This window comes from Oncorhynchus kisutch, linkage group LG28, assembly GCF_002021735.2.
Source record: "Oncorhynchus kisutch isolate 150728-3 linkage group LG28, Okis_V2, whole genome shotgun sequence".
Lineage (NCBI taxonomy): Eukaryota > Metazoa > Chordata > Actinopteri > Salmoniformes > Salmonidae > Oncorhynchus > Oncorhynchus kisutch.
Genome location: NC_034201.2, coordinates 27,203,447 through 27,225,568, shown reverse-complemented (window position 1 = coordinate 27,225,568; position 22,122 = coordinate 27,203,447). Strand labels below are relative to the sequence as shown.

The following is a 22,122-nucleotide window of genomic DNA, read 5'->3' as shown; positions in this document are numbered from 1 at the left end:
CACAGCTGTTGTGACTTTTTTGTATATACATTATGACTTTACATCTCATAAAAACTGTGGATGGAAACGTGGTTAGTGTGGTAACACTATTAATAGGCTAATTCACACTACCAAATTCCTCAGCACTAACTGCCTTTTCAATTGTGTCATTTTAGCTCCGATGGGAAACTTTGAAGCAACATATGTGTAAGTATCTATCTGCTAATGTTTTGATTTCCATGTAAAACGTTATATACTTACAATTAATCTGTATTTTTTTTCTGTGAATAATAATACACGTGCCTATTGTTTTTACAGTGATCCAATCCCAGTGTTAGTGTACCAGAATGTTGATGAGAGTACAAATGCAGAGACCAGACATTCTGAAAGTGGTAAGTATGATTTATCCAATGACATGAATACAATTTGTATGCCTACGGTTTTATCAGATGGAACCAGGTGGAATGAGGGGGAAAAAACACTCAAAAGGAACAAATAAACAACCCCCTTCCTCTCGCCCACTCCCTGGGCCTTTTTATGAATCCAAAACATACTGAAAAGAAAGTTGGGCGGCCCACCATTTATGCATTTTGATCAGTAGAGCCATTTATTGTAAGGCTAATGGAAAGAACATGCAACACCTAAAGGAGGGGAGGCAAGTGGGTGGGTCAGGTGATATCCTCGCAGATAATGTAGTCTGCTGCAGTTAAAAGTAATGTCAAGCTTCAGTAAAAACCACATCAATAGGTACAGGCAACAATACATGGCAGTCTACCTACACTGGACTAAAACATTCTCGATAACTTCTTTGTATGTGCTCTGATGTGCTCAGAGCACAGTATAGGCAGACTGGCCAATAGCTTATTCCCCCAGACTATCAGCCCTCCCCCCACCCCCCAAAGGATATTTATCCTTGTTGCTCACTCATCACTCTATGGACAAGTATCCTTGTTTACATATTTTGCCACTTAACTGCAGCAAACTTGTTGAAAATATGTATATATACCCTGAGCATACAAAACATTAAGGACACCTGCTTTATCCATGACAGACTGACCAGGTGAAAGCTATAATCCCTTATTGATGTCACCTGTTAAATCCACTTCAATCAGTGTAGATGAAGAGGAGAGGACTGGTTAAAGAAGGATTTTTAAGCCTTGACACAATTGAGACAAGGACATTCAAGGTGCACTGGTTTGTGTCAAGAACTGCAACACTGCTGGGTTTTCCACTCAACATTTTCTTGTGTATCAAATAATGGTCCACCACCCAAAGGACATCCAGCACAATTGACACAACTGTGGCAAGCATTGGAGTCAGCGTGGGCCAGAATCCCTTTGACCTCATGTGGAGTCCATGCCATGACAAATTTAGATTGTTCTGGGGGCAAAAGGGGGTGCAACTCAATAGTAAGAAAATGTTCTTAATGTTTTGTACACTCTGTATATTTTGTGTGTATATATATATTACACGTGTGTATGTCTTGTGATCTTTTTCTATTCTTACTTAGTATTTTATTTTTGTTTCACTCACTTTTCTTTTTTGTTTTCTGCCCAATTTCATGATATCCAATTAGTAATTGCAACTCACTGCTCTTTGACTTGCACTGTTGGAGCACAAGAGCATAAAAATGTCACTGTTCCTTGCAATTACATCTGCACCCCTTTGCATGTGACTAACACACTTATTTGATTGTCACTTGCCTTATTTGGATGTCAATGTAATTTGATTAAATGTCTTTCTTTCTAGATGATGATCAATGTTCATATGAGAATGTTTTTCCATCTAGTGATACAATCAGCCATGACTCTGGTATGCACATTAAAAGGAATACAGGCCTATCCTTCCCTTGAATTAAGTCATATTTATGAAGATTTATTTTGGAAAAGTTTAGTTTTGATCTTGGAGTTACATTTGATATTTAACTAAGATTATTCTCCCCACACCTTACAACTAACAGATGGATCAGATTACCAGAACACTGAATTCCTGGACCAAATGAAAATGGGGTCAGGGGACGGTAAGTCACCATAGTGCTTTATAATAATTGCTATGAACGTAGGATGAATGCACTAATTGTAAGTCACTTTGGGTAAGATTGTCTGCTAAATCCACATTTCCACAACTCCGGTCCTCCAGTACCCCCAAAAGTACATATTTGTTGTGGCCCCAGACAAGCACACCTGATTCTACTTGTTAAATCAAGTGTTTTTGGCTGGGGCTACAACAAAATGTGTACTGTTGGAGATGCTCAAGGGCTGGAGTTGGGGAAACACTGTGCTAAATGATTGCTTACATGTAATTAACTAGGAATTTACTTTTATTTGTCACAGATGAACCAGTTTATGTGAACAAAACGGCATGATATGGAAACTACATGCTCAACGAGTAGATGACTATGGGAATGGAATGTTCTTACCATCTTTGTTGAGATGCTTGGATAAATGCTAAGTGATACAAATTTCAATGTGCTATACCAGAGCAATGCCATAAGGGTAAACACCCAAACAGTGTTACTTCATAATGAATTCCCTTGAGTCTAAAAATGTAGGGGAACCATGTACAGTACTTTGATTGTTGGAGTGTTACAAAATGAATAAAAGAGCTCAAACAGTTAAAATGTAGATAACATGTCAGTCTGTAATAATAAATCCTTAATTCAAAACTTAAGTTTACAACCTCTTTATATTCCAATAAGTCGTAATTACAACACTGATTTATTACAGAAGTGACTTACAATAGTATTTACATTAACTTGTATAAAATACAAAATGTATTTCATCCAGAAATGTCTAAACAGAACTCCCCAGGACTCTTAGTCAGCGTTTTGAAGCAAAGTCGTGTACATTATGAACGAAACAGAAGAAACCAGCCAAACATGGAAGGACAATAACAAAAAATGTAAATGTGCATTTCGTAGAAAGTGTTTCCCCTAATGAACACAACCCCGGCGAGACAGACAGGTGGGAGGAGAGACAGTGCTGAGATGGGTGGCAGCGTGGGTGGGGTGTTAGCTGGTATCCGGGGTGGCCGTCTTGCTGCACAGTCGACCCAGGAGGCCTGCCATCTGCAGCAGGGAGTTCACGCCCTCTGCCACCTTCATGTGTGTGTAGCCTATCTCCTGAGAAAAGGGACAGTAATGAAGAGGTGATATGGCTTACATTTTGGCACTTCAGCCATTCTGTTTCACCCAACTAAATCCTTTCAGAAAAGAAAACACAGGAAAGGATCTGACATGAGACAATATACAACTGCCGACTTGTTTTTCATCTCTTACCTTTATGAACTCCAGCTTGAGATACTCCGGCATCTGGAAGGTCTTACACACTCTGAAGATGTTACCGATGATGTCCTCAGGGGAGTAACCCAGGGCCCACAGCTGCTCAATAATCTAAACAAGCAATTGCATAGATTATTTTGACCATCTGTAAATCTATAGGTGACTATCCAAATAAAGTGTGACTAATTTATATCACACACAAGTTTGCGGTCCCTTGTGAAATGTCCTTGTTTTTTGAAAGAATCACTTTTTTGTGTCCATTAAAAGGCCAGCATCCCGGAGTCACCTCTTCGCTGTCGACAATGAGACTGGTGTTTTGCGGGTATTATTTAATGAAGCTGCCAGTTTCTCAAACTAGACACTAATGTACTTGTCCTCTTGCTCAGTTGTGCCCTGGGGCCTCCCACTCTTTCTATTCTGGTTAAACCCAGTTTGCGCTGTTCTGTGATGGGAGTAGTACACAGCGTTGTACGAGATCTTCAGTTTCTTGGCAATTTCTCGCATGGAATAGCCTTCATTTCTCAGAACAAGAATAGACTGACGAGTTTCAGAAGAAATGTCTTTGTTTCTGGCCATTTTGAGCCTATAATCGAACCCACAAATGCTGATGCTCCAAATACTCCACTAGTCTAAAGAAGGCCAGTTATATTGCTTCTTTATTCATAGCAGCTTTCAGCTGTGCTAACAAATGCAAAAGGGTTTTCTAATGATCAATTAGCCTTTTAAATTATAAACTTGGATTAGCTAGCACAACATGCCATTGTAAAACAGGAGTGATGGTTGCTGATAATGGGCCTCTGTAGGTATATATATTTTTTTATCAGCCGTTTCCAGCTACAATAGTCATTTACAACATTAACAATATCTACACTGTATTTCTGATCAATTTGATATTTTAATGGACAAAACAACTAAAGCACAAGGACATTTCTAAGTGACCCCAAACTTTTGAACGGTAGTGTACATACATATACAGTACCAGTCAAGTTAGGACACCTACTCATTCAAGGGGTTTTCTTTATTTTTTACATTGTAGAATAGTTAAGACATCAACTATGAAATAACACATGGAATCATGTAACCAATTGTAAAAAAATAAATAAAAAAAATCATTAAATATTTGCGCTTTTTGGCTGCTTATCCTTCACTCTTCGGTCCAACTCATCCCAAACCATCTCAATTGGGTTGAGGTTGGGTGATTGTGGAGGTCAGGTCATCTGATGCAGCACTCCATCCTCCTTCTTGGTAAAATACCCCTTACACAGCCTGGAAGTGTGTTTTGGGTCATTGTCCTGTTGAAAAACAAATGCTAGTGGGACCAAGTGCAAACCAGATGGGATGACATATCGTTGCAGAATGCTGAAGTAGCCGTGCTGGTTAAGCGTGATTCGAATTCTAAATTTAAAAAAATAATCACCAGCAAGGCACCCCCACACCTCCATGTAACACGGTGGGATATTTGGGCTGCAATCGGAGGTGTGCACCTCCGATTGCAGCCCAAATTTCTCACCGTGTTACATGGTGGTGTGGGGGTGCCTTGCTGGTGATTTTGTTGTTTGTTTTTCATTTAGAATTCGAAGCATGCTTAACCAGCACGGCTACCACAGCATTCTGCAACGATTAGTCATCCCATCTGGTTTGCACTTTGTCCCACTATCATTTGTTTTTCAACAGGACAATGACCCAACACACACCTCCAGGCTGTGTAAGGGCTATTTGACCAAGAAGGAGAGTGATAGAATGCTACATCAGATGACCTGGCCTCCACAATTTCCCAACCTCAACCAAATTGAGATGGTTTGGGATGAGTTGGACCGCAGAGTGAAGGAAAAGCATTCCAGGTGAAGCTGGTTGAGAGAATGCAAAGCGGTCAAGGAAAAGCGTGGCTACTTTGAAGACAATCTATTTTGATTTGTTTTACACTTTTGGTTATATAATTCCATGTGTTTTTCTGTCTTCACTCTTATTCCACAATGTAGAAAACAGTGCAAATAAAGAAAAACCCTTGAATGAGTAGGTGTCAACTTTTGACTGGTACTGTGTGTGTGTGTGTATTATACAGTGGGGCAAAAAAGTATTTAGTTAGCCACCAATTGTGCAAGTTCTCCCACTTAAAGATGAGGCCTGTAATTTTCATCATAGGTAGACTTCAACTATGACAGACAAAATTATAGAGAAAAAAATCCAGAAAATCACATTGTAGGAATTTATTTGCAAATTATGGTGGAAAATAAGTATTTGGTCAAAAGTTTCTCAATACTTTTATATACCCTTTGTTGGCAATGACAGAGGTCAAATGTTTTCTGTAAGTCTTCACAAGGTTCACACACACTGCTGGTATTTTGGCCCATTCCTCCATGCAGATCTCCTCTAGAGCAGTGATGTTTTGGGGCTGTTGCTCGGCAACATGGACTTTCAACTCCCTCAAGATTTTCTATGGGGTTGAGATCTGGAGACTGGCTAGGCCACTCCAGGACCTTGAAATGCTTCTTACGAAGCCACTCCATTGCCCGGGCGGTGTGTTTGGGATCATTGTCATGCTGAAATACCCAGCCACGTTTCATCTTCAATGCCCTTGCTGGTGGAAGGAGGTTTTCACTCAATCTCACGATACATGGCCCCATTCATTCTTTCCTTTACACGGATCAGTCGTCCTGGTCCCTTTGAAGAAAAACAGCCCCAAAGCATGATGTTTCCACCCCCATGCTTCACAGTAGGTATGGTGTTCTTTGGATGCAACTCAGCATTCTTTGTCCTCCAAACACAACGAATTGAGTTTTTACCAAAAAGTTATATTTTGGTTTCATCTGACCATATGACATTCTCCCAATCTTCTTCTGGATCATCCAAATGCTCTCTAGCAAACTTCAGACGGGCCTGGACATGTACTGGCTTAAGCAGGGGGACACGTCTGGCACTGCAGGATTTGAGTCCCTGGTGGTGTAGTGTGTTACTGATGGTAGGCTTTGTTACTTTGGTCCCAGCTCTCTGCAGGTCATTCACTAGGTCCCCCCGTGTGGTTCTGGGATATTTGCTCACCGTTCTTGTGATCATTTTGACCCCACGGGGTGAGATCTTGCGTGAAGCCCCAGATCGAGGGAGATTATCAGTGGTCTTGTATGTCTTCCATTTCCTAATAATTGCTCCCACAGTCAATTTCTTCAAACCAAGCTGATTACCTATTGCAGATTCAGTCTTCCCAGCCTGGTGCAGGTCTACAATTTTGTTTCTGGTGTCCTTTGACAGCTCTTTGGTCTTGGCCATAGTGGAGTTTGGAGTGTGACTGTTTGAGGTTGTGGACAGGTGTCTTTTATACTGATAACAAGTTCAAACAGGTGCCATTAATACAGGTAACGAGTGGAGGACAGAGGAGCCTCTTAAAGAAGAAGTAAGTTACAGGTCTGTGAGCCAGAAATCTTGCTTGTTTGTAGGTGACCAAATACTTAGTTTCCACCATAATTTGCAAATAAATTTGTTAAAAATTCAACGTGATTTTCTGGATTTTTTCCTCTCTCTCATTTTGTCTAAGTGTACCTATGATAAATTACAGGCCTCTCATCTTAAGTGGGAGAACTTGCACAATTGGTGGCTGACTAAATACTTTGCCCCACTGTATATCAGCTATATGCTCATACTATATTCTAACTAATCAGTTATTGGTCACTTCAAGAACCATGCTTAAAGGCTACAGAAATTAGGGTTATTCATTGAGAGCCATATGATTATATTTATGTCTACTGTTATTGAATGTGGATTGCAATACCTTGTAAGCCTCATCAATGTTTGCATTGACACAGTGTTCGAGCATGCTTTTCACCAACAGGGGATGTGGCTCATCACACACCTGAGAAAAACAATTCTTTACTTTTCTTTCATTCGAAACAGAGCTAGGCATTTGTCAACTTTGTGTTCTAAAATGACAGGTTTGGAAACAGAACTGTACCTTGAACACATTCTCACTGTTAATGTAGCCAAACCCAGAGTTTGTGGACTGTAGGTTATTCAGCGCCTGATGATGCAAAAAAAGACAGCTTAAGTTATAGTTTCACACGTCTCAACCAGACTTGGCCCAAAAGTACAAGGCACTATGAGGAGCCATGGATATACATTGTTCAACAAACTTCAGATTTTTAAAGGGTGCCATGTTTACACCCAAACCGCCTAAGACATTCCCAATCTAGTCAATGGTAACAAGAATGCTATTCTCATGGAACCCTTAGAGCCAACATGGAGGTTGAGGACAGTTGGCCCCTTTCCCCACCTGTCTCATGTCTCCCTGGGCGGTGAAGATGATGGCCTCCAGGCCGTCATTGCTGGTGACCAGGTTCTCCCTCTCCACCACCTCCAGCAGACGCATCATGATCTGCTCGTCCCTCAGCTTGGTGTAGCGCAGGACTGCACAACGTGACTGGATGGGCTCTGTGGAGGATGGGGCACAGCAACATGGAAGACCATCACAACAGTGAAAAAGCCAGGTTGGTTTTGTAATGCGACTGTCGCTTACACTAGGGTCTCTATTCAATACGACAGCACCGGTGTTAAACTGTTAAATCAAATGTTATTTGTTACATGCACCGAATACAACCCGGAGTAGACCTTAACATGAAATGCTTACTTACAAGTCCTTAACCAACAATGCAGAAATGTTAAATATTTTCTCAAAAATAAATTAAAAAGGACAGTCACCAATGATCTTGTCGGAGGCGTTGCATGCCAGAGCGAAGCGTGTGGTTTTAGAGTATATCTCCATGGTCCTCCTCAAGGCCTGCTGGGCTCCGTCTGTCATACTGATGGCACAAGCACAGCCGTTTATAGGTACAGGTACACTAGATCAGCTTTCAGCTTAGATGTCGTGACCCTCAGTTGACTTACCTGTCAGCCTCATCCAGGATGATGATCTTGTGTCTCCCTTTAGGGAGGGTGACTTTCTGCTGGGCAAACATCTTGATCTTGTTTCGAACTACATCGATGCCTCTGAGGAAGGTGGATGACAATTTGTTAGTGTAGGCTTCACTTTCTAAAGAAACACAACGTGATTTTAACTCAAAATGCAGCTCCTGGACTCACATGTTGTGCACTTAAGTATTCCAGTGTAACATTTTTCATGGTAGACTTCACTTACTCACCTGTCATTAGAGGCGTTCAGTTCCAGGACAGCATCTTTCATGGCTGGGCCCAGAAGAGCTCGCGCCAAACACAGAATACTGGTGGTCTTTCCTGTACCGGGGGGACCCTATAATATTGATAATTGTGTTTAAAAAGAGATGGCATAACTTGCATACTATTACTCTGCGCCAACATCTCAGTATGTAATATCATATAGTTATGATTTAAGAATGAATCATTTCAGTCACTCACTGCAATAATGATGTTTGGCACATTTCCCTCTCTGGCAAACACCTGTAAGAAAGAATGGAACAATAATTCATACAAGTAGCTATTATTTAGTATCAAATGTATTGAAACTGTCAAACTACTGTAATAAAATATTGAGGATACTTTACCTCCAATCTGCTAACAGTCTCCTCGTTGCCTACTATTTCATTCAACTTCAAGGGTCTGTATTTTTCAACCCTGTGAGATATTCAGAACACGCATAGCTATCAGCAACAAGCAATTCATAGTGATTCACACGATATATATGGAGGGTAGATATGGGCGGCAGGTAGTCTAGTGGTTGGATCGTTGGGCCAGTACTGAAAGATTGCCATTTCAAATCCCCGAGACGACAAGGTGACAATCTGTCATTGTCCCTTTAGCAGGGCCGGGCTGTGACCGTACTCTCCGCGAGGGTGTCAGGCAGAGTTGGGATATGCAATAAAAACACACATTTCCAATTCACGTATGTGTATAAAACACGTGTACATGTGCAAAACAGGACAAATTAGCACCCATCAAATTATTATTTCTATAACTTGCACTAGCTAGCTGTTGCTCTATGAGATGCTTAAAAGATAGCTAGTTACCAGTATATTTGACATAACATTACATAGCAAGCTATCTACTTACTTTTTGAAAGGCACGCAGAATGGGTTTGTTTTCATAGCTAATAGTATGCCTTGCGTAGTTAAGTACAATGCTAGCATCTGTACTCATGCTTGTGCTGGCTAGCTAATGTTAGCTAGCTAATTAGCCATTAGCACTACTAGATGTGCTGAGCGATTTCAGTCCGCTAAGAAATACAGAAATATTGCAATTAGCCAACTAGTCTAGCTAGTAAACCTTACCATGGCAGCTCATATCTACTACTAGACAACTTCGCAGGGGCCTCATCTTTCTTCAGTTGAACTTCTGTTTGAATTTGCTCAGAATCTACCTCATTCATCGCCACGTCCATGTTTTCGGGTGCACAAAATTCCCGCCAAGACAGGAACCAAACAGCTGGCGCTAAACTGACGTCATTTCCTTGAAGATGCGAACAGTCTACCAACAGTAGATTTTCATACCAGCCAGTTGGTTGTATGGCCAGACATTGAACAACACAGTGAACCAAGTTTATGCTTACGACAAAATCCTGGCTTTGAGACCTTGCATGTGTGTGATTGTTTCAGCAATCCGAGATGGCCGTTACAAAGAGGATTTGCTCCGGGTCACCCAGGTAAGGTCGCTTGCGCATCAGTGTGATCAGACAAGCCGGCGGGTCTAAGAAATTAGAGTGAGGTAGTTTATGTCCAAATCTCAGTTAGTAGTTGCATGATGTCAAATAATTTCAAAATGGAGGCTTATCCCCTTTATTGTTCGAAGATGCCATCCTTAATTTTTTCCTGTCCTCTTGGCAAGGATCTGGGATATCCCATTCGAAATGGCTGGGTGGAATGAAACATCATGCAGCATCAAGGCCATTCGATCACACGCCCTTGCGTCAATCACAGGGATAGTTTAATGTAGGCTAAATATCTCTGTATTGTGCATGCCTTGATTTATTTATCCATTCTTTTGGAATCCAAAAATCAACTGATGATTGTTTGATTTGCATTTTGCAAGGTGCCCCTCCCATGCAATGTCCACGTTATTCTAGGCGTGACCACCACAGAGGCACGTTGTGGGCTAATTAAAACAGCAATTAGTATCGATTGTATTACACCTAGCACCCGCTGTTGGCCTAGACAAGACATAGTCATTCATTGCTGTGCTGTTATAATATTTAATTGGAGCTTCTCTCAATAAGATGCCGTGTGCACCAGACATCGGTAGGCACCTATATAGAAAACAGTCAGAATGACCCACTGTATTAGGAAGGTGTTTCTTATGTTTTATATACTCAGTGTATTACTTCTTTAGAGAATGGAATATTGATCCTTCAATGTTGCTTGTTCCCCCCCCCCAACATTTTCAGGTGATTCAGGATTTCATAACATGCATACAGTTGAAGTCGGAAGTTTCCATACACTTAGGTTGGAGTCATTAAAACTAGTTTTTCAACCACTCCACACATTTCTTGTTAACAAACTATTGTTTTGGCAAGTCGGTTAGGACATCTACTTTGTGCATGACACAAGCAATTTTTCCAACAATTGTTTATAGACAGATTATTTCACTGTATCACAATTCCAATGGGTCAGAAGTTTACATTCATTAAGTTGACTGTGCCTTTTAAACAGCTTGGAAAATTCGAGACAATGATGTCATGGCTTTATAAGCTTCTTATAGGCTAATTGACATCATTTGAGTCAAGTACCTGTGAATGTATTTCAAGGCCTACCTTCAAACTCAGTGCCTCTTTGCTTGACATCATGGGAAAATCAAAAGAGATCAGCCAAGACCTCCACAAGTCTGGTTCATCCTTGGGAGCAATTTCCAAATGCCTGAAGGTACAACGTTCATCTGTACAAACAACAGTACGCAAGTATAAACACCATGGGACCACGCAGCCGTCATACCGCTCAGGAAGGAGATGCGTTCTGTCTCCTAGAGAAGAATGTACTTTGGTGCAAAAAGTGCAAATCAATCCCAGAACAACAGCAAAGGACCTTGTGAAGCTGCTGGGGGAAACAAGGGTACAAAAGTATCTACAGTGGGGCAAAAAAGTATTTAGTCAGCCACCAATTGTGCAAGTTCTCCCCCTTAAAAAGATGAGAGAGACCTGTAATTTTCATCATAGGTACACTTCAACTCTTAAAGAAGAAGTTACAGGTCTGTGAGAGTCTGAAATCTTGCTTGTTTGTAGGTGACCAAATACTTATTTTCCACCATAATTTGCTAATAAATTCATAAAAAATCCTACAATGTGATTTTCTGGATTTTTTAAAAGTTCTCATTTTGTCTAAGTGTACCTAATGATGAAAATTACAGGCCTCTCTCATATTTTTAAGTGGGAGAACTTGCACAATTGGTGGCTGACTAAATACTTTTTTACCCCACTGTATATCCACAGTAAAACGAGTCCTATATCGACATAACCTGAAAGGCCGCTCAGCAAGGAAGAAGCCACTGCTCCAAAACCGCCATAAAAAAAGCCAGACTACGGTTTGCAACTGCACATGGGGACAAAGATTGTACTTTTGTCCTCTGGTTTGTCCTCTGGCCTGGTGACACAAAAATAGAACTGTTTGGCCATAATAACCATTGTTATGTTTGGAGGAAAAGGGTGAGGCTTGCAAGCTGAAGAACACCATCCCAACTGTGATGCACGGGGTTGGCAGCATCATGTTGTGGGGGTGCTTTGCTGCAGGAGGGACTGGTGCACTTCACAAAATAGATGGTTACATGAGGAAGGAAAATTATGTGAATATATTGAAGCAACATCTCAAGACATCAGTCAGGAAGTTAAAGCTCGGTCGCAAATGGGTCTTCCAAATGGACAATGACCCCAATCTTACTTGCAAGCAAAGTTGTGGCAAAATGGCTCAAGGACAACAAAGTCAAGGTATTGGAGTAGCCATCACAAAGCCCTGACCTCAATCCTATAGAAAATTTGTGGGCAGAACTGAAAAAGCGTGTGCGAGCAAGGAGTCCTACAAACCTGACTCAATTACACCAGCTCTGTTAGGAGGAATGGGCCAAAATTCACCCAACTTATTGTGGAAGGCTACCCAAAACATTTGACCCAAGTTAAACAATTTAAAGGCAATGCTACCAAATACTAATTGAGTGTATGTTAACTTCTGAGCCTCTGGGAATGTGTAATAAATCACTGCTATTATTCTATTTCACATTCTTAAAATAAAGTGGTGATCCTAACTGACCTAAGACAGGGAATTTTTACTTGGATTAAATGTCAAGAATGGTGAAAAACTGAGTTTAAATTTACTTGGCTAAGGTGTATGTAAACTTCCGACTTCAACTGTATGTACAAGGGCTGGGAATTGCCAGGGAACTCGCAATACTATATTATCACAATACTTAGGTGCCGATACGATATGTTTTGCGATTCTCGCTATTCTATATGTATTGTGATTCGATACTGTGATTTTGTTGTGTTTCGATGATCCAAACATATTGCTCACCATATGTCACCATATGTCTGCTGCCGAGGGACGAGAGAGAGCTATGAGAAAATTAGCTTTGATCAGTTCAGGGAAATAAAGGTGCTGAAAACAGAGAACAAGCTATGAAGGAAAAGTTTTGGGTCCGGTATTAGTGAACAAAATAATATTGCGATATTGTCAATACGATACAATATATTGTCAAATAATATCCCGATATGTAACTGTTTCAATCCCCCCCCCCCCCCCCCCCCCCCATCACTAATATCTATACAATTAATCTGAAAGCCATGCTTCACTATTCTGCAATCACATTTCCTTACTAGGCAACTCTGTTTTTCTATGCACCTTTGTGATGTAAGTCCATAGAACTAGAATTAAGATTCTAATTCCATGTGCAAGTCTTTCCATGAGAAAGTGATGTAATTTCCTGTGTATGTATTTTGTGTGAACAGGCAGGAGCATGTGGACATCCTGTTGTAGCTGGTGTTGTTTAGAACCCACCGCCACAGTGGAAGAAAACGTCAGCTCCTGGCGCCAGGCCTACACAAACTCGGGCTACAGCCAATCCCTGACCTCTCCCGAACATATGTGCAAGGCCTGCGGAGGCCAATTCGACACCATCGCTAGGAAGGTAAGAGGCACTTGGTAATACCTTGATAAATATTGTAAAGGAGGGCTGGCTGGTCAGCTCTCATCTGAAATTTGGGTAACAGAGTGTGACTTGAAACAGATCCAAGAGGATTTGATACAGATGAGCTGCTACAGACTCCAAAGTAACAGATTTGATTGTCAACAGAGTTACTAGAATTTAGACTTCTGTGATTCACTACAATTCTTAGATTCACTATGTCGGTAAGTAATTAATTAGTAGCTGACAGTAACTGACCCTGTACTCGTCAATCTTACAACACAGAGATGCTCATGTTCTGGAAAATCCTAAACAGTAGGCTACACCTCTAGAATAGTGACTATTTTTTAGAAGGCTGTTTAAATCACTTGCAAATGTAGGTCAGTTATTTCTCCAACAGGCCTTGCCCTCCTGACATGTTTGCCTGCCAGTTGCCACACACAATCTCACCTGCAAAGTAAACAGCAAATTGCATTTTATATTAGTTATTACTGAACGTGCATGGAAGTAAGATCTTATCATCTTTTTTGTACAGTTTTTGTACAGTATGGCTATCATACTTGATTCAACTACTCAAATACCCATCAATAAGGTTCTAGTCTAGAGCTCAGGTAGCCTGCACATTCCACACGCACTGTTATTCTTTCACACCCCTTACTGTGACTGTTCATTCCTTGGTAAGAGTTTCACCCTCACTGTGTCCTGTCCTCTCTCATTAACCCAGCATGTCTGCGTGGACTGCAAGAAGAACTACTGCGGCCACTGCTCTGTGCAGCTGGAGCCGCCGCGCCCGCGCCTCTGCCACACATGCCAGCACTTTCACGGAACCCTATTCGACCGCGCCCAGTTGATGCGACTCAAGGTGTGCCGCTGCTCTTTTTAAATTTATTTTAATGTAATTTTTAATTTGAATTTTACCCCTTTTTTCTCCCCAATTTCGTGGTATCCAATTGTTTAGTGGCTACTATCTTGTCTCCCGGAAGCCAGCCGCACCAATGTGTCGGAGGAAACACCGTGCAACTGGCAACCTTGGTTAGCGCGCACTGCGCCCAGCCCGCCACAGGAGTCGCTGGTGCGCGATGAGACAAGGATTTCCCTACCGGCCAAGCCCTCCCTAACCCGGACGACGCTAGGCCAATTGTGCATCGCCCCACGGACCTCCCGGTCGCGGCTGGTTACGACAGAGCCTGGGCGTGACCCCTGACCACAGTACAGCGCCCTTAACCACTGCGCCACCCGGGAGGCCCACTGCTCTTTTTTTAAAACAGTTGATGGCAAATAAACAAGGACAAATGCATTAGGTTAAGTTACATGTCTAACTATATACACTGCTCAAAAAAATAAAGGGAACACTTAAACAACACAATGTAACTCCAAGTCAATCACACTTCTGTGAAATCAAACTGTCCACTTAGGAAGCAACACTGATTAACAATACATTTCACATGCTGTTGTGCAAATGGAATAGGCAACAGGTGGAAATTATAGGCAATTAGCAAGACACCCCCAATAAAGGAGTGGTTCTGCAGGTGGTGACCACAGACCACTTCTCAGTTTCTATGCTTCCTGGCTGATGTTTTGGTCACTTTTGAATGATGGCGGTGCTTTCACTGTAGTGGTAGCATGAGACGGAGTCTACAACCCACACAAGTGGCTCAGGTAGTGCAGATCATCCAGGATGGCACATCATTGCGAGCTGTGGCAAGAAGGTTTTGCTGTGTCTGTCAGTGTAGTGTCCAGAGCATGGAGGCGCTACCAGGAGACAGGCCAGTACATCAGGAGACGTGGAGGAGGCCGTAGGAGGGCAACAACCCAGCAGCAGGACCGCTGCCTCCGCCTTTGTGCAAGGAGGAGCAGGAGGAGCACTGCCAGAGCCCTGTAAAATGACCTCCAGCAGGCCACAAATGTGCATGTGTCTGCTCAAACGGTCAGAAACAGACTCCATGAGGGTGGTATGAGGGCCCGACGTCCACAGGTGGGGGTTGTGCTTACAGCCCCACACCGTGCAGGACGTTTGGCATTTGCCAGAGAACACCAAGATTGGCAAATTCGCCACTGGCGCCCTGTGCTCTTCACAGATGAAAGCAGGTTCACAATGAGCACGTGACAGATGTGACTGAGTCTGGAGACTCCGTGGAGAACGTTCTGCTGCCTGCAACATCCTCCAGCATGACCGGTTTGGCGGTGGGTCAGTCATGGTGTGGGGTGGCATTTCTTTGGGGGGGCCGCACAGCCCTTCATGTGCTCGCCAGAGGTAGCCTGACTGCCATTAGGTACCGAGATGAGATCCTCAGATCCCTTGTGAGACCATATGCTGGTGCGGTTGGCCCTGGGTTCCTCCTAATGCAAGACAATGCAAGACAATGCTAGACCTCATGTGGCTGGAGTGTGTCAGCAGTTCCTGCAAGAGGAAGGTATTGATGCTATGGACTGACCCGCCCGTTCCCCAGACCTGAATCCAATTGAGCACATCTGGGACATCATGTCTCGCTCCATCCATCAACGCCACGTTAAACCACAGACTGTCCAGGAGTTGGCAGATGCTTTAGTCCAGGTCTGGGAGGAGATCCCTCAGGAGACCATCCGCCACCTCATCAGGAGCATGCCCAGGCGTTGTAGGGAGGTCATACAGGCACGGGGAGGCCACACACACTACTGAGCCTCATTTTGACTTGTTTTAAGGACATTACATCAAAGTTGGATCAGCCTGTAGTGTGGTTTTCCACTTTAATTTTGAGTGTGACTCCAAATCCAGACCTCCATGGGTTGATACATTTGATTTCCATTGATAATTTGTGTGATTTTGTTGTTAGCACATTCAACTATGTAAAGAAAAAAGTATTTAATAAGAATATTTCATTCATTCAGATCTAGGATGTGTTATTTTAGTGTTCCCTTTATTTTTTTTGAGTAGTGTATATTGTAGCTAAGTCAAGAGAAAGCTAAAGCAATAACACATTTCATTCTGTTATTTGTATATCTGTGTAATAACACTAATTACATTAGTTAGACATTGTACTAAGATGTCAAGATGACATGATGTTTTAGTAACTGCATTATAGGTGCATAGTAATGGAGTTTTTTTGTTGTTGTAATTATACAGACGAATAGGGAATATCTAAATGGTGTTAGATGGAATTCAACAATAACCCCAAAAACTAGGTGCGGCAGCTGCGCGACTACCTCCACCTGCATGAGGTGCCCACCCAGACGTGCCGGGAAAAGGAGGAGCTGGTTGAGCTGGTCTTGGGCCAGCAGACCCCCAGCACCAGCACCAGCAGTGAGACCGTGTCCTCCCAGCCCAGGGCTCACAACAACGTCCCTTCCCCAGGCACACCATCCCCTCCCCAGACACAGGGCCCTATCAGCCCCGACACATTGAGGCCAGAACAATCAGCCCCTGAGGCAGAGCCAGAGTCAGAGCAGATATCTGATGATGATGAGGAGGATGATGAAGAAGAGGAGGACGAAGGTGAAGAGGTAACTGCTAAGTTCAAGGTTTTGGGATTGATTAATCAGTAGCTGTTAGATAAATGGATACCTATCACCACCAAGGGGATAATCAATGTCAGACAGCAGCAGAGACAGACTCAAAGACCAGACAAAATACACGTAGACCAGACAAAATAAAATTCATAAAGGTTGTTGTTTTTTGTTTAGCAAACCACTGTTGTTGACAAAGACAAGACAAAATACATACTGGCCAAACCCCAAAAAACAGACCAGACAAAATATACATTATTATTTTTACCCACCTCCATGATTGTCCTGTTGCTGCAGTCATCAGACAACGAGGAGACCCTGATCCCCGGCCGGAGGGCCTCTCTGTCTGACCTGAGCTGCGTTGAGGACATCGAGGGCCTGAGCGTGCGCCAGCTGAAGGAGATCTTGGCCCGCAACTTTGTCAACTACAAGGGCTGCTGCGAGAAGTGGGAGCTGATGGAGAGGGTCACCCGCCTCTACAACAACCAGAAGGACCTCCAGAACCAAGGTGAGCATTTCCAGTGTGTGGTCCTGTTAGGCTACGTTGGTAATAGCGTGGCGCTAGCAATCCCAGGGAACTGTAGACTACTCCAAATGTCTGCTAAATGGCATATATTATATCTGGGGATGACTGGTATGGAATTTTAGCCCGTAAAAAAAAAATATATATATATATACAGTGCCTTGCGAAAGTATTCGGCCCCCTTGAACTTTGCGACCTTTTGCCACATTTCAGGCTTCAAACATAAAGATATAAAACTGTATTTTTTTGTGAAGAATCAACAACAAGTGGGACACAATCATGAAGTGGAACGACATTTATTGGATATTTCAAACTTTTTTAACATTTCAAAAACTGAAAAATTGGGCGTGCAAAATTATTCAGCCCCTTTACTTTCAGTGCAGCAAACTCTCTCCAGAAGTTCAGTGAGGATCTCTGAATGATCCAATGTTGACCTAAATGACTAATGATGATAAATACAATCCACCTGTGTGTAATCAAGTCTCCGTATAAATGCACCTGCACTGTGATAGTCTCAGAGGTCCGTTAAAAGCGCAGAGAGCATCATGAAGAACAAAGAACACACCAGGCAGGTCCGAGATACTGTTGTGAAGAAGTTTAAAGCCGGATTTGGATGCAAAAAGATTTCCCAAGCTTTAAACATCCCAAGGAGCACTGTGCAAGCGGTAATATTGAAATGGAAGGAGTATCAGACCACTGCAAATCTACCAAGACCTGGCCGTCCCTCTAAACTTTCAGCTCATACAAGGAGAAGACTGATCAGAGATGCAGCCAAGAGGCCCATGATCACTCTGGATGAACTGCAGAGATCTACAGCTGAGGTGGGAGACTCTGTCCATAGGACAACAATCAGTCGTATATTGCACAAATCTGGCCTTTTTATGGAAGAGTGGCAAGAAGAAAGCCATTTCTTAAAGATATCCATAAAAAGTGTCGTTTAAAGTTTGCCAAACGCCACCTGGGAGACACACCAAACATGTGGAAGAAGGTGCTCTGGTCAGATGAAACCAAAATTGAACTTTTTGGCAACAATGCAAAATGTTATGTTTGGCGTAAAAGCAACACAGCTCATCACCCTGAACACACCATCCCCACTGTCAAACATGGTGGTGGCAGCATCATGGTTTGGGCCTGCTTTTCTTCAGCAGGGACAGGGAAGATGGTTAAAATTGATGGGAAGATGGATGGAGCCAAATACAGGACCATTCTGGAAGAAAACCTGATGGAGTCTGCAAAAGACCTGAGACTGGGACGGAGATTTGTCTTCCAACAAGACAATGATCCAAAACATAAAGCTAAATCTACAATGGAATGGTTCAAAAATAAACATATCCAGGTGTTAGAATGGCCAAGTCAAAGTCCAGACCTGAATCCAATCGAGAATCTGTGGAAAGAACTGAAAACTGCTGTTCACAAATGCTCTCCATCCAACCTCACTGAGCTCGAGCTGTTTTGCAAGGAGGAATGGGAAAAAATGTCAGTCTCTCGATGTGCAAAACTGATAGAGACATACCCCAAGCGACTTACAGCTGTAATCGCAGCAAGAGGTGGCGCTACAAAGTATTAACTTAAGGGGGCTGAATAATTTTGCACGCCCAATTTTTCAGTTTTTGATTTGTTAAAAAAGTTTGAAATATCCAATAAATGTCGTTCCACTTCATGATTGTGTCCCACTTGTTGTTGATTCTTCGCAAAAAAATAGTTTTATATCTTTGTTTGAAGCCTGAAATGTGGCAAAAGGTCGCAAAGTTCAAGGGGGCCGAATACTTTCGCAAGGCACTGTGTATATATATATTAGTTCAATTCAGTTCAATTCTTTTTTTCATTTTTCCAGTTTCAAATACAAGAAGTAAAGGTAAGGGTATTGTATCAAGTTCTAAAGACAAGAGAAGCATGCTCAAAAGCATTTTGAGAAGTACTTGAAGATCACCTAAATCATCCACTAATCCAAATGGAAATATTTGTTCCCACTGCTTAAATGTATCCTTTTATGGGCAACCTGACAAATATGAAACAATGAAAGATGACCCAAGTAGTTATTTAGAATACACTTAATTAGAGACCTCTCTTCTCTCCTCTTTCCCCTGTCGTTGTACCATAGACCCTGCGGCTCCCAAGAGCCAGGAGGAGAACCTCTGTCGGATCTGCATGGACTCTCCCATTGACTGTGTTCTGCTGGAATGCGGCCACATGGTCACCTGCAGCAAGTGCGGCAAACGCATGAGCGAGTGCCCCATCTGTAGGCAGTACGTGGTACGGGCGGTGCATGTCTTCAGGTCCTGATGCATTGCCACAGCGAGGGACACAATGGACAAAATGGCATTGCTGCCACCACTGCTCAGTGATCGCATAGCTTACAAGAATACACTATATAAATGTGCACACTCACTCATTCAAACAGTCTTCTTCATACTGGTGTTCCAGAGAAATAACCTGACTCCACTTTTCTGGGTTCTCAGTTTTTCTACTCCACCGGAACCTATTGTTTCTGATCTTTCAGCGTCTTACAAGAACTCAAGATTTCAGTACAATAACTTTGTTATTGAACTAGTTTTACTCTGTTGTTCATATCAATAGCAAAACAGAGAGAGTGGCCAGAATGGTGCTATTTGACCAATGGTGAACAACACTCAGGGCCCCATTTTGACAATGCGAATAAGCGGCGGTAATGTAAGAGACCAAAATTTGGAAAACCTCAAAACAGTTTATTTCCAACCTTATCGCCTCAAGCAAGGCTTGGAAAAAGCAGGCTTGGATATGACGGTGTGGATATTTAATGCAGGCAATGCAGTAGTTGTGTAATTGGTGCAATAAGTGGCGCACAGAATATATGAAGTGCTAAGATCCTCCAAATGACACACTCTGACTTCAGTACCTGCAACCCAGCTGATCTGTTAATTGGTTTTGTGGTCCAGAGCTATCTTTAGGTTGCAGTGCACTTGCTAAGCATAGAACCCAGGCCTTATTTGTCTTATTGGCGATCCTTCAGACACAGAGATGTGTGGTGGTTGAACATAGCATCCTAGGAGTGGAAACAGCCCTTTAAATGCAATTGTCTGCATGTAGCTCACCGAAAGTACTTGAGGGTCAAGGAGGCATACAGCTTGGGTTCATTTGCCCTTTTATGGTCAAAATACCCATTAACTTGTTGATATTTTATCAGTTGATCAGACTTGACAGTTAATATACAGTTCTGTAAATGAGCCACAATGGGAACATTTTCTGAAATGTAAACCATGCACAGTACGGTAGATATGCATTTATACAAATTCTCTAGATGTTGTCAATTGTTTGCTGCTGTTTGAGGTTGGTTCTGTGACCTTACCCCAAATTAGATTTGAGGTAAATAAATAGAGCTGACCTCGTTTGGCAGCATGTCTACATTCTAAGGCTCTCACCATCCCCCTCTTATCAGCAAGTGCCCCAGAATGGAATGCTCATTGACTACGCAGTGCACTGAATGCACTCGTTTCCTAATGACAAGTTGATGTATTATGTTAACTTCTAGTTTATCAAAACATATGTTTTCTGAAAATGTACTTTTGTTTGTGTTGAGTGTTTTTTAGGAGGGGTTCATTCTATTCCAACTAGGCAATTCAGTAAATTTATTGAGATAGATTTTTTTTAAATGTTAATTGGAATGCATTTGTCTAATTTCCTGTAATTGAAATGGTTTGCCAGCCCTCTCTGCAACTAACATTTATGGAACATGTTGTTTTAAAATCATAGAGAAACATAACGGTTCACTTTTAAATGGTCTTTCTACTGTACATCTTGTTTTATAGGTAATGAATGTACCATAAAACTGCTCATATAAGGAAAATGCACTTAAACTAATTAATGTCTGTTTTAGTGAATTCATGTCCGCTGGGATAGACTCAGTTCATCCCAGATACCCAGTCTGTCTGAAATGAATGTACTGGTTTTAAGTTGTTTAGCTACAATAACAAAACCATTTCTTACTGTGACTGCCAATATCGCAAATAGATTTTTACACCAGTCTGTTTGATATGCCTGTTGTCAATAACTATTATAATATCATGCAACAATATTAACAATCTCATGTGTAATTTGCAGAGAGCAGGTGAAATAAGATATGTCAGTGTCATGAGACAACTGGATCTTTTTTTTTTTTTACAATCTTCTCGTTTTTATCCTGGATATCAGTTTATACAAGCCAGGTTGTCAGTCAAGTCACTCCTTCTTTCTGAGGAGTGTTTTCTGCACAAATGATAACATACAGTGCCTTGCAAAAGTATTCATCCCCCTTGGCGTTTTCCTATTTTGTTGCATTACAACTTGGAATTGAAATGGAATTTTATTTTTTGATTTCATGTAATGGACATACACAAAATAGTCCAAATTGGTCAAGTGAAATGGAAAAAAAGAACTTGTTTGAAAAATAAAACTGATAAAAACGGGAAAGTGGTGTGTGCAGTTGAAGTCTGAAGTTTACATACACGTATGATGTTGGAGTCACAACTCGTTTTTCAACCACTCCACAATTTTTTTGTTAAACCATAGTTTTGGCAAGTCAGTTAGGACATCTACTTTGTGCATGACACAAGTAATTTTTCCAACAATTGTTTACAGACAGATTATTTCACTTATAATTCACAGTATCACAATTCCAGTGGGTCAGAAGTGCCTTTAAACAGCTTGGAAAATTCCAGAAAAGGACGTCATGGCTTCCGATAGGCTAATTTACATCATTTGAGTCAATTGGAGGTGTACCTGTGAATGTATTTCAAGGCCTACCTTCAAACTCAGTGCCTCTGCTTGACATCATGGGAAAATCAAA

At 41.9% G+C, this 22,122-nt stretch overlaps 2 protein-coding genes across 4 annotated transcripts; one reads left to right on the top strand and one right to left on the bottom strand.

Annotated features, from left to right (window-relative positions):
* Positions 1–2,596: 2,596 nt before the first annotated feature.
* rfc2 (replication factor C (activator 1) 2) lies at positions 2,597–9,870 on the bottom strand. 3 transcript variants are annotated; one of them, XM_031807959.1, is made up of 11 exons: positions 9,765–9,870; positions 8,764–8,833; positions 8,618–8,659; positions 8,386–8,492; positions 8,132–8,233; positions 7,946–8,046; positions 7,521–7,678; positions 7,203–7,268; positions 7,023–7,103; positions 3,257–3,370; positions 2,597–3,100 (listed from the first exon to the last, which is right to left on the bottom strand). In XM_031807959.1, the coding sequence occupies exons 1-11, from the start codon at positions 9,791–9,793 to the stop codon at positions 2,990–2,992; spliced, it is 981 nt and encodes a 326-aa protein (XP_031663819.1). In that variant the 5' UTR covers positions 9,794–9,870; the 3' UTR covers positions 2,597–2,989. The 3 variants fall into 3 exon arrangements, with proteins under 3 accessions (XP_031663819.1, XP_020319757.1, XP_031663818.1); XM_020464168.2 differs by lacking the exon at positions 9,765–9,870 and adding an exon at positions 9,487–9,717; XM_031807958.1 differs by lacking the exon at positions 9,765–9,870 and adding an exon at positions 9,269–9,451.
* On the top strand, positions 9,685–21,746 carry LOC109872817 (E3 ubiquitin-protein ligase rififylin-like). The gene is made up of 6 exons (XM_031807960.1): positions 9,685–9,857; positions 13,140–13,318; positions 14,040–14,177; positions 16,478–16,795; positions 17,096–17,306; positions 19,423–21,746. The coding sequence occupies exons 2-6, from the start codon at positions 13,148–13,150 to the stop codon at positions 19,602–19,604; spliced, it is 1,020 nt and encodes a 339-aa protein (XP_031663820.1). The 5' UTR covers positions 9,685–9,857; positions 13,140–13,147; the 3' UTR covers positions 19,605–21,746.
* Positions 21,747–22,122: the final 376 nt, after the last annotated feature.

Bases quoted from the DNA above. Each gene is read 5' to 3' on its own strand.
- rfc2 (XM_020464168.2), bottom strand. From the start codon at position 9,596: ATGGACGTGGCGATGAATGAGGTAGATTCTGAGCAAATTCAAACAGAA. The intron at 8,660-8,763 runs GTAAAGTATCCT...TCTTTCTTACAG, and splicing joins AGACTGTTAGCAGATTGGAG to GTGTTTGCCAGAGAGGGAAA. The intron at 3,101-3,256 runs GTAAGAGATGAA...CCCTTTTCTCAG, and splicing joins TCAAGCTGGAGTTCATAAAG to GAGATAGGCTACACACACAT.
- LOC109872817 (XM_031807960.1), top strand. From the start codon at position 13,148: ATGTGGACATCCTGTTGTAGCTGGTGTTGTTTAGAACCCACCGCCACA. The intron at 13,319-14,039 runs GTAAGAGGCACT...TCATTAACCCAG, and splicing joins TCGACACCATCGCTAGGAAG to CATGTCTGCGTGGACTGCAA. The intron at 16,796-17,095 runs GTAACTGCTAAG...CTGTTGCTGCAG, and splicing joins AGGAGGACGAAGGTGAAGAG to TCATCAGACAACGAGGAGAC.